The following is a 12,571-nucleotide window of genomic DNA, read 5'->3' on the forward strand; positions in this document are numbered from 1 at the left end:
CTGGAATCAAGACACCAAGGAATATGAACTAAGTTGTTTCCTGCAAATTGCATCAGTCGTCGTCCTTCCTTAAATAGGCTAGGGGAGCGGCCAATTAGCCCCAAGCCTTACTCTCGAGGAGACCTCCTCCTGAGGAGCCATTCCTGTCTTTTAACAGCTCTGCGTGCTTGTGCATCGAGAAGAGACTCCTCCTCTTCTTCCTCTTCACTTATGGGAGCTTCTGGAGGTTCTGAAGGCCCTGGCTGAATCCCTGCCTCTGGCACCACATCTTCTCCAGCCTCCTCATTGTCTGACTTGAGCGCCAGCTGTACAGATTGCTGGAGCAGCACCACACCAGCCTCCTCGCTGTCGGAATCAGCTACTAACTGCACAGGCCGCTGACGGGCCACAACAAATACTCCAGTAACTTCCAAAAGCTATTACGAAGATATTATTACAAAGATATCTACAATGGTAAAATCTTACAAGGGAATGGATTTTGGTTCTTTTATTCTCTTTAATATTTGTGTACATAGAGGGTTTTAGTGTAGTGTGTCAGGATGGCAATTAATCTCATTCTGCTTTTGGGTAATTGCACCTTGATTAGAGAATGGATCGTGACTATTTCCTTAAAGCATACTTTAAGAAAATAAACCCGAAGATATATTTTCTAAGAAAAACTCATTTATTTGTTATAAAGAAAATAAAACATCTTATTAGCTAATTAATTACATCTTGGCAAAGCTTTCCCGGCCACCTCTCCTGGCCAGAGAACAAAGAAAGATAGAAGAAGGTGAAAGAATGTGGACATGCGCAGTTAGCTTAGAGATAAGAACTTGGCAAGCTACGGTAAGTCTGAAAGTTCAAAAATAAGAGCTCATCTGGTAAATACAAAAATGCAGTGACATAGTAGTTAAGGCATTAGGCCAGAAACCAGGAAACTAGAGTTTTAATCCCACTTTAGGCACAAAGGCCAGCTGGGTGACCCTGGGCCAGTCAACCCCAGAAAGGAAACAATGGCAAACTATTTCTGAAACTTTTTCAAACAAACTGCAGGAACTTGTCTCGGCAGTCACCACCAGCCAACACTGTCTCAAAGGCACAAATAACAAAAACAAAAAACACCCATGATAGAGGAGTTTAATCACATTTATAACATGATATATAATATCAAATATAATACTACATACCACAATATTCAGCACTCCAATTACTGGATAAGAAAAAAAAAGATCAAAGCCCAATTTGGACAGGTATGAATCAGTGATTCATTTACCATAATGGGGTGTTAATGACCATTGAACCTGTGCAGGATCCAGCTCCCATTTACTAACACTGTTATCTGCATTAATTGAGAAATAGACTCCAATGGTTTTAGATAACATTTTCACAGCCTAATCTGGCAATGTTAATTGAACCTGGATTCTATCTATGCATGAAGTGTGTGCTCCAGCCATGCATTAAAGCTGCATCACAGAACCAACAATGTAATACTTGAAAAGCAGAATAAATCCATGCAAGAACAGATATCATCAGGATAACAGAAGACAAGTATGACCACTTGGCCATAAAATGAATCATAACAGTGCAAGTTTGTGGATTCAGTCACCTCAGTAAATATTACTACTATTAATTTTTAATTCTGAACTCTGAAGGTTTGGAATGGAGGCTTTTTGGCGAATGGGAAGAAAATGGGGAGGGGGATTTTCCTGCTTGTCATTCATTTCTCAAGCTCAGCACAGACTGAGGGAAGGGTGGCAGGCAGGAAAATCCCCCTCCCCATTTTCCTCCCGTTCACCAAAATGCCTCCCATTTGTATCCAAAAAAGAGGGGAAAAGTAAAGCAGCTGGCCGGGGAGCTACTTGCTTCTGACCAACAAGCAGAAGCGCTGCGCCCAGAAAGAGAGGGGCAAAAGCAGTATTTGCTCTGCTCCAAGGAGCCAGCGGGCTGCAACTGCAGCCAGACAGTTGCCCTCCCCCCTGCGCCGCCACTTGTGCTCTCCTCACCCATCCTCCCGGACTTATTTTCAGGGTAGGGGTAATAATTAGGCCCACGCCTCAAAAAATTAGGGTTGGGCTTATTACTGAGGTGGGTCGTGTTTTCAGAGAAACACGGTAGGAGTCCTTAGCCTATCTTTTTTGGCCTTGTTATGAAAAGTGATAAGAAACTAGACCTTTCACATTTGCTGTTGAAATTCAAAGATTTAGGAGTGGAATAAAAAGCCTTTAATATGCCAATCCCTTTAATATGGCAGAAATGCTCTACTCTGGTGAGAAGTGTTGCCTTTTTCTTTTTTTGCTTAATACTGTGCATCTTTTATTTTACTAAGACACAACATATACACCAATTTTTGAAAGGAAAAGGAAAAGGAAGATGACTACTTTCTGAAGCTATCTACTTCTGCTTTATACAGGGATAGTCTTGGTATTTGCTGAGGATGGGAGCAAAATTTTGTATATAACCCTGCTGACAAGTAATTAGCAGAAAGCTATCTACGGTACATTTTTTAAAAAATGAAAAGAGACATGATTATAAGGAATATTATGCAAGGTAATATATTATTTTAACCTTTATGAATCACTATTTTCTGCTGATATTTCTATTGACACCCATGAAGTTCTTGTATGGCTCACCTGAGTTTATCTGCTACAAAGATTACTCGTCGCTCCAACAGGAGTGAAGCAAAGATTCTAATGATCTGTCGTATACTCAGACACTTGAAAAGGCATTCAAAGTCGACATGTTCCAGCCGAGAATCCATTGGTCGGCGAAGCTCTATCACCTGAATATATTCCGTAATCAAAATTGACACTCAAATTAGCTTGATTTTAACGTGGGCCATAGCCCAATCTTACATAGCTCAATTATTCTATACTAGTAAAAAAAAAAGTTTTTCAGAATATTTGTGGTGTCCAGACTTGGATGAGGAGTTACAAAATATTATGATCAAATAAACAAATGTCATAAAGTATGAGATAGTAAATTCATCAGAAGGTAGTATTAGAGGAGGGTCTTGACAATGGGCAGAAACCAGAAAGATGAATTTCAAAAAGGACAAATTCAAATTTCTACATTTTGGTGTGTGTGTAGCATCTGGGTCCACTAATGGATCACAAGGAACATGAACCAATAATGTGATGATTGCATCAGCAGAAGAATGTCAACATTTTAAGTAAAGGTAAAGGTTTCCCCGCGCATGCGTGCTAGTCATTTATGGCTCTAGGGGGCGGTGCTCATCTCCATTTCTAAGCCGAAGAGCCAGCACTGTCCAAAGACGTCTCTGTGGTCATGTGGCCAGCATGACTAAACGCCGAAGGCGCACGGAACACTGTTACCTTCCCACCAAAGGTGGTCCCTATTTTTCTACTTGCATTTTTTACATGCTTTCGAACTGCTAGGTTGGCAGAAGCTGGGACAAATAATGGGAGCTCACCCCGTTATGCAACATTAGGGATTCGAACCGCTGAACTGCCGACCTTCTGATCGACAAAAGTTTAAAGAAATGTCATCATTCCTCTTTATGAAATTATTGGAATTACTGACCAATCTATGTTGGTCAGATCACATTGAATACTGCGGTCTAGGCACCAAGTTTTTAGGAAAGACATTGACCAACTGGAACATGGAAATTGTTCAAAGGAGAGTAAGCAACTAATATAATAAGGGACTTACACTGCCCAGAGCCCCTCTATGAGGTAGAAAGGCAGTCAAGAAGTTTATATATATATATAATGTCAGCTTTGGAAGCCATATTAGGCCGGAAGCTCCAATGCTGCCACCTTCTCATGGTTGGGAAAGTAGGAGGGGGGATTTAGGAGAGGGGGTTAGTAGACATAATAGCATTCTTCCTGTCGGTCAAGGTCAGGGCGATCCAGCATCTGGAGAAGGAGTGGTCAGGGGGCTGGATCGGGATGGAACGGATGTTGATTGGAGCATATGACTGACTGGGTGGAAAAGGGGATGGTTTTGGGAGCTTTGATTTACTGAAAGAGAACCCGGCTTTTCAGATTCGGGTTTCCCCAGATGTGCCAATTTGCCTATTCTAGTAAAGAGAACTTTGGAAAATGCTTGCTTCCGCGTCTTTACTTGGAGTTGGGTTTTTTTCTGGAATGCTGACATATAAACAATGTCTTCAGATTGCAAGGAAACTGATATCAGCTTGACATTTAAAAAAATTCAAAATGGATGAAGCTGTTCAATAATGGAGTCAGTTGCCTTAGGAGATAGTGAATTCCCTTTGGTTCAAGATATTCAGACTAAGGTTAAATGATAATACATTTTTTTTTATTTTTTTTATTTTTATTTTAAATTTATATACCGCCCTTCTCCCTGAGGACTCAGGGCGGTGTACAGCCAGAATTAAAAAACATGAAATACAAATATTAAAAACAATTAAAATATATATAAATTTGGCCCAAAATTAAAAATACAAACCAATTAAAACATTTAAAATTTCTTCTTAAGCCAGCCCGGCTTGCTGGAAAAAGTGGGTTTTAAGGGCACGGCGGAAGGCGCTAAGGTCTTGGATTCTCCTTATCTCTGGGGGCAACTGATTCCAGAGGGTAGGTGCCCCCACAGAGAAGGCCCTCCCCCTGGGGGTCACCAGCCTGCATTGATTGGCTGATGGCACCCTGAGGAGGCCCTCTCTGTGGGAGCGCACGGGACGATGGGAGGTCGTTGGTAGCAGCAGGCGGTCTCGAAGATAGCTAGGCCCGATGCCATGGAGCGCTTTAAAGGTGATAACCAGCACCTTGAAGCGCACCCGGAAGACCACTGGGAGCCAGTGCAGCTCGCGCAGGAGCGGTGTTACATGGGAGCACCATGCTACTCCCATCACTACCCGCGCTGCTGCATTCTGGACCAGTTGGAGCCTCCGGGTGCTCTTCAAGGGGAGCCCCATGTAGAGAGCGTTGCAGTAGTCAAGGTGAGAGGTGACGAGAGCATGAGTGACCTCTCATTTGATGATGCTAACAGATTCTTGTACTGGGAATATGTCAGACAACATGATCTCCAAGGTCCCTACTAACTCTTACATCCTATCAGTCTATATTTCTGAGTTTTTCTATCTAAAATAGTCTCAGCGCAAACTTGATGGCTGGTATTAGCTTATGCAGTGGATGAGAATATAGAGAATGAAACAAGGGTTCATTCTATTATTCACCTAATATGATACATAAACAAATACAAAAGCTAACTGATAATAAGAATATTAGCTTTTGCATTAGCTTTGTTTCTATTAGAAATTTTATATATCTCTAGATCAGAGGTCTTCAAACTTTGCAGCTTTAAGACTGGTGGACTTCAACTCCCAGAATTCTCCAGCCATCATAGCTGGCTGGAGAATTCTGGGAATTGAAGTCCACCAGTCTTAAAGCTGCCAAGTTTGGGGATCCCCTTCTCTAGATTCAGTGGCTTTGTAATGTTTTAGTGACCAAATAGAGGAAACACTGCTAGCTCTTTAAGATGAACTTGTCTGTGATTATGTGTTGCTCCTGATGTAACAGCCAGGGATTAGTTATATGAGAAAACACTGAGACTGATTGCTAGCTTGCCAACCATGAGACAAACCCTGTCAGTATTTTCATTTTTCTTAGTTAATATCAAGAAAGCTTGAAGTAAATACAGATTCAAATTCATAAAAAAGTCATCTGCGCAGTGTATATTGGTTAATATAAATCTTCATAAATGGGAACTATTAAAGAACAGTGACAAAAGCATACAATCCCTATAGTTGTGGTAGCTCTTAATAATCCACTTTCATTCTTAGTAATACTTTTTTGGAGAATGAATGTTTGCTAGGGCTTTATTTCACAATATATTTACCTCATTTCCAGCTCCAGGCAGGAAGGTTTTGACTTTGATTGTCTTTCCAGGTGCAGGGAAAGGTGACTCCATCAAGCTTCTCATAAATGGATAAACCAGAGCAGCAGAAATCCCTCTCCTTCTTTCAACTTCATCCAGGATCTGATTCATTACAATCAAATCAGAAGTAGAAAAAAAGTAAAACAGTAGCAAACACTTGTGTACTATATAAAAGGGAATGGGAACTCTCTTTTTCATTTCTATTTAGGATTCTGTTCCCTTGGGGCCATTTATACAAAGCTGTCTGCTACTTTTAACATTAAAAATGAATAGTACTGTAATCAAGAGGGAGCAAGGTTTTCTCCTCCTCTGTCTGCAATCTTTTTTCTCTTTATGCACCTCAGTAGACATCTCATTCTCTTTTCTCACAGCCTGACCACATACTAGTCAATAAAGGCAAGGTCCTAGGTGTGCAAATCCTAGGCAGTGCTTACTTCAGTCTAATTGACAATTCTGAATTTCACACAGTTCTGGCACTATGAATTATTCCACAAAAAGAGCTGCTCTCTTCAGAAAAATGTATATAAGAAAGGCATTCCCAATGACACAAATATGGAAAAGATGTTTCTAATACTCAAAATATTCGTACTATCATGAATCAAAATATATATATACAGTAGCATTTTTAATGGATGAATCATATGACTAAATAACTCATGTTGCCAGTAGGAGTGGAATGAATCTATTCCAAATACAGAAAACACTAGTTTATTTTAAACTTGTCAATTCAAGTCTCACCACATTGCTACAGTACTAATTGCAGCATGATCAATATGGGTTCGTTACAACTGGACACATAAAATGAACAATTGTCCCTTCAGTCTCCTTTTTAAATCATTTTATTTTATTTTAATGGATGTCTAAAAGCACAACCAAGAAAAAAGGGAAGTGGAAAGAAGTGAAGGAGGGGCAAGAGATTTATAAAAGATGTGTAAAACTGAAAAAAATTCTAAAGTAATGTCAGACTAAAACATTACATTAGCTCCACACATAAAATAATTGTTACTATTATTTGAAATCAAAGCAATAATTAGCAAAGTAATAATCTTTAGGTAAAAAAATTGGCCTTTGGTGGACAAAAAAAAAAGATGATTATTTGAATAAAAAAAGCAATATAGAAATTGAAACTGAATAAATCCTCAGGACTAAGGGTTTTTTTTTCATTATAAGATATTTAAAACTATCTATTGAAATAATAATCCAAGTAATGAATAACATACAATGAGGTCTTCGTGGCAAAATACTTTTATCTCTTTGATTTACAAATAAAAAAATGATCTAATTCATTCACAGCCACACTGGTCTATCTTTTTACTGAATGTACATAACAAACTTGGAAGGAAGTTAAATGGCCTTTAAGTGATCGAATACATCCTGATCGGGCTGAATTTTTCCAGAAAATATATATAATATCAGATATATCTTGAAGATCTATAAATATATATATAATATTCTGAATATATATTTAGAATAAGAGCAGCGGTGATGCAGTGGCTAGAATGCAGTATTGCAGGCTAATTCTGCTGATTGCCAACTGCCAGCAGTTCGGCAGTTCGAGTCTCACCGGCTCAAGATTGATTCAGCCTTCCATCCTTCCGAGATCAGTAAAATGAGGACCCAGGTTGTTGAGAGCAAGATGCTGACTCTGTACACTGCTTAGAGAGGACTGTAAAGCACTGTGAAGAGGCATATAAGTCTAAATGCTATTGGTATATTCTGACTACAAATTAAGGGAAGTTGTATTGAAAGATGAGCATGTTTTTAAAACTGGAGAAAGAAACATTAATAACCTGCACTATGTTGATGTCTCTAATAGTTGAAAATGTAAAGAATCTGCAAGGTATACTAATAAAAGTCAAGGAGCATAATGAAAAAATGGGATTAAAATTAAATATAATGTCAATAGATTTAACAACCAGCCTCAAAATTGACAATGAAGTTATCAAAGTAATGGATAGCTTCAGTATTTTAGAATCAGCCAACATTAAAGGAAGAAGCAGTCCAGAAATATGCCATAAACTAATTCTTGGTAGACCAATTATGAAAACCTTCAAAAATATATTTCAATGTATGCTATCCTATGATGTGCCTATAGTGTATCAAGAAAGATCAGAATAGTTCAAGCAATGATATTCCCTGTGACACTCTATGGAAGCAGACGTTGGACTCTGAAGAAACAAGGTGGATAGACTCAGTAACAGTAGCAATGAGTCCACTGTAAATCAAGTTAGGGATAGATCATCATGGAGAAAAATATATCTATGTGTTTGACATGGATGGTACATAACCAATACTTTAAATGCCATAAGTATCCATACCATCCACATCCATAAGTATACAACAAAATAAGATAGGCACTATCCAAGCTAGAGAGCAGAAAATGAGTGAGAAACTGTGTTTAGGATATGTCTCCCATATTTTCAACATAGAAATACCCTATATACTTGCAAATAATCCCAGCTGCAGATAAACTGAATCCAATTTGGGAGGAGGAAGTGATGGGAAACCATTTGCCTAGGAAGTTGCATCTGTAATTTTATCTTTGGCCATGTTAACTGGGAATTATGATAGTTGAATCTCAATACAAACGGAGGGGTCCAGATAGGGAAAGGTTGGCCTTCATTACAGAAAAAAAATAATTGGTATATACAAAGATCTTGAGATTCTTTATGTAACCTATCCTTCCTAGGAGCTTTCACCGAGACTTTCCAACCAAAGAGGAACTATGGTTATTGAGGTCAAATACATCCACAAAGCATCAGATTCACTGAGCTTTCATTTTTTTTGTTTCAACATACAATCCCTATTTAGCAATCTGTAGCCCAGGATAGAGGAGAAGTTACTACATACTGTAAGATTTGGTAAATACCAAATCAGTGTGTATACATTTGTTTCTCCTGGTAGATTATTTCAGGCAGTATAGATTGTAAGGATTAAATATGTAGTAAGTCTACAACCATGTCCTGGGAAAAATAATTCTATCCAAGCATTTAATCTTCTAGTAATAAATAGATAATGGATTAGCAGCACTATGCCACACCATCTTTTCAGGTATATGCATCCAGAACTGCAACTCAACCAAAGTAACTTTAGGAAACAAAAAAGCATCAAGACATGTATTTCAGACACAGAAATAATAAAGCATTCATTTATAAGACCACGTAAGTGATTAAAAATATGCAGCAAAATCATTCCAAGATACTGTTATCACCCATCAAGGAAAGAATGCTCCTTCTTGAATAAAAGTTTTCTGCCAGTAGCTAAACAAAGACAATGCTGAAAGACCAGCTTACCTTGGAAAATAAGTCAAAGCAACCCAGGCGGCTGATGACACAATATACTTCAGGCAGGCGTGGTCCTTTTCCACTTGGCTGCCAATTTGAAAAAAATGAGATTTGAATCACCTTTTAAGTCATTTTCAGATAGGATTATGCTTTTTGTATCATTGTTCTGCCATTCTTCCTCAAAGTAGTTACACTGCTTTCCCTATGATGGGAAACCAATTACACAAGGAGCCCTCTTTTCCTGTGACAATTGCTGTACAACGGAGACACTCCAGCATTCTCCCAAGTCAAACCAGCCACAATTACAACTTCTGCAAGTTGGAACTTAGTTTCATTTTTCCATGGCACATGGAGTGAAACCATCCAGACCACTCACAAGGAAGATTGGAAAAGAGGGATAAACAGTAGTACCATTCTGTGGTCAAATATACTGTGATGGACATGGCTATGAACTTCATTAATTAATATGCCTGCCGAATCCACAATATATCAGAACCCATAACAGAGTTCTTACACCAATGAATGCAATCAGGAAACAATGATATTTCAGAGAACTGATTCCAGGAACTATGGCATGATCTAAACAGGTTGACTTTATTTTCCTTCTCCTGTCCAACTGTGCAACCACTATGAGGGCAAAATATTTTGGGCCAGGTTCAACAACAAGGAATAATCAATCCCTGAGGGGATTCTTCTTTTAGATACAACACTTCTTTCCATTTTCAATTAAATCAAAAGCTATGGTGAATTTAAACAAGAATCCTGTTTGTTAACCTGACTTTTATGGCCTTTTACTTTTTTTTACCCTAGATGATCAAATTATTTTGCTTTTTGCATATCACTCAGATTAATGTTTTAAAATGAAGATGCTGAGACGGTCAACAGGTGTTTGAGCTGCTACAGTAAAAAATCATAAAAGCTCTATGTTACTAAGTGAACACAGATGAATCTATTTCTGGATCAGGACCTGCTGCTTAATAGACGTCATATTTCTGAAAAAATAGAATCTTTGTCCATATTAGGTATAAAAAGGCCCTCTAAAAGCATCAAGAGATTATATCCAGCATGTGGGATTTGGGTTAAAATCATTGTGTCAAATCTGCAGGAATGTTGAAAGCATGCCAGGCGTCCTGGACAGCTACCAGCTAAGAGCTATCTTGCTGAGTGCCAGTAAAAACACTGCATTCCTGGTCCTATATAATAGCAGAAACAATAATGGTCACAGTTTAAATCAAAGGCTGTGGCCCCATGAAATATAATTTTTTTCAATGTTTTTTTAAAATTTATAATGTCACTTTTTTTTTAAGTATGTTTACTTCTCAAATGTCTCTTCCTTCATGGCCCATATTTTAGTTAACTTCTTTTTATCAATAGCATTGATTCACATTGTGTTTACAAATCATGATGCCAAAGAATGGAGCACACTAGAGTGAAAAAGCTTTTGACTGGCTGAAATGTTTAGTTCTGTTAACTCTAATGGTGATGGATGGGAAGAGCCATTTGATAATTTCAGTCCCTTCCCAAGTTCACTATTTCTCAGATAAGTTTGTTTTCCCAAAACACAGCCTTTTTTTCGTATTTAAGCAGAGCAGCTGGTTGGATTATAATAAAGTTAATGTGAGTTATTTGAGTTCTGTAGTTACAGGAAACCTGCATGCTGTGATCTTGATTAGTATATGAGACAAAGGAGACCTTTCTACCAAGGTTCATCTCTGGAGAACAGGAGGCAGCCACCTTTCTGTGAAGCTTTATTGATCCAGCATAGTAGGGTTCAAGCAATGAGCCACATGGCAACAGAAATGACCTGAATCTGAGGGCAGATTCATGCAGCTCTTCTGTATATGGCTAAATTCATTGGTTCTGCTCAGATGTTTTCATATAAGTTCCTTTGTCAAATGAATCATCTGAATTACTTCCTATTGTATAACATGCAGTTCTGTGCCTCCCAGCTACCCCTACTAAAGTGAGTTAGGCTGAAGCACGTCAAATAGTCTGTGTGGCCATGGGCCATTCAAATTATCCACTTCCCACAATTAAGGCGCAAAACACAATGAGATCTTGTTGTTCTTGTTACATGATCAACAATGCCTAGAACAGCTGTAAAGGATAAGCTTTGAATTTCTTGTGCAAATGAAATTAATATAGTCTTAAACATGGGGAAGTTTAGTTAGCCATTTCTCCAAAGAAAGTTTCATACAATATAACCAGTAAGAAATATTGTGGCAATTAATATATTAGCAAAGCTAATTTGGTATACTTAAAGGAAGTATATGGTTTAGTAAGATTAAGAATATTGCAAGTTTAAATGGAAAATTCAGTTTTATTTTTTAAATTTTACTTTTTAAAATTAGTTTCAATCTAATATGAATTACATTTCTAACAATTTTGCAATCATTGTCATTGTCATCCATTTTTGCAATCAGACGTTGTATGATTTACCAACAATAAAACCTCTTATCCAATTCTCTTTAATATTTGGAATACATTTAATATTCTTCTTTGAGTATTCCTCTCCGTTTCATCTCTATTACTACATTCACCATTCATGCAATCTTTGATTTATTTTGGATTTGGAGCCATATCTTACCAATAATTTATAAACCCAGCCTAGCAAATGTTTCAAATTATACACTATAATATTTATTAATTCTGTCCAGACTCTCACTATTCTCCCTTGTTTTTGTAGTTCTTTTTGTCTTATGCTATCAATTTAAAGATATCTGAATCAACCTTATGACCTTCTAAAATACAATTTTTGTCTTATTGATACTTACAATTTGCAATCTAAATGAGTTCTTATATTTTTACTGAATATTTAATTCTAAAAAAGTAAGTGTGGCAGAGGAATCTGGATTTACTGTACTTTTTCTCTGTTTGTCCTAGACATTCAATAGATTACTTATTATATGAACTTTTATATATTGTTTATTTCTTTCTGTATCAATGGACGATCATAGGTAAGGATCCCATGTAGCATTTCACTTAAAGAAGCAGGTTCTAATCTAGTTTAATAGTTCTGACTTGTAAAAAAAAACAGTGGAAAGGCATGAAATACCCCATTAAAGAGTCTTTGTGCTAAGTGAAACCAGCAATTATTCATTAACTGAGTAGAAGCTTCTCAATGCTGGACTGTATGAGTCAGCAGTGCATCAGGGAAACTCTATACAATCTTTGAACTGTTGTCAACTTTACATAATAGTAAATAGAAAAAAAACCCACCCTATCATCAAAATCAATTTTCCCACCTGGAAACATCAACCTTTGACTTTAAGTAGGGAAGCATTTGATCTTATAACACCTTACTATAAAACACTCAGCAGTTAATACTTCTGTTTAAATGTTTAAATGTTATGTTTTAATATGTTCCATTAAAATGGTTATTTAAAGTTGACTCAAACAAATCTTGCTGCAAGTCTATGAGCCAATTCCTTCAATCAGAATGAAGA

At 37.5% G+C, this 12,571-nt stretch overlaps 1 protein-coding gene across 2 annotated transcripts in view; it reads right to left on the reverse strand.

Annotated features, from left to right (window-relative positions):
- DENND2B (DENN domain containing 2B) overlaps positions 1–12,571 on the reverse strand; it is a 76,142-nt gene that overhangs the window by 17,979 nt on the left and 45,592 nt on the right. For both annotated transcript variants that reach the window (XM_070957464.1, XM_070957465.1), the window contains 3 exons: positions 9,135–9,212; positions 5,803–5,943; positions 2,613–2,761 (listed from right to left, as the gene is read on the reverse strand). In XM_070957464.1, the coding sequence (XP_070813565.1) occupies positions 2,613–2,761; positions 5,803–5,943; positions 9,135–9,212 (368 nt within the window). The remainder of the gene's footprint in view (positions 1–2,612; positions 2,762–5,802; positions 5,944–9,134; positions 9,213–12,571) is intronic.

The sequence above is a fragment of the Pituophis catenifer genome, unplaced genomic scaffold (assembly GCF_029215685.1).
Source record: "Pituophis catenifer annectens isolate HBS135680 unplaced genomic scaffold, rPitCat1.0.hap2 SCAF_1, whole genome shotgun sequence".
Taxonomy (NCBI): Eukaryota; Metazoa; Chordata; class Lepidosauria; order Squamata; family Colubridae; genus Pituophis; species Pituophis catenifer.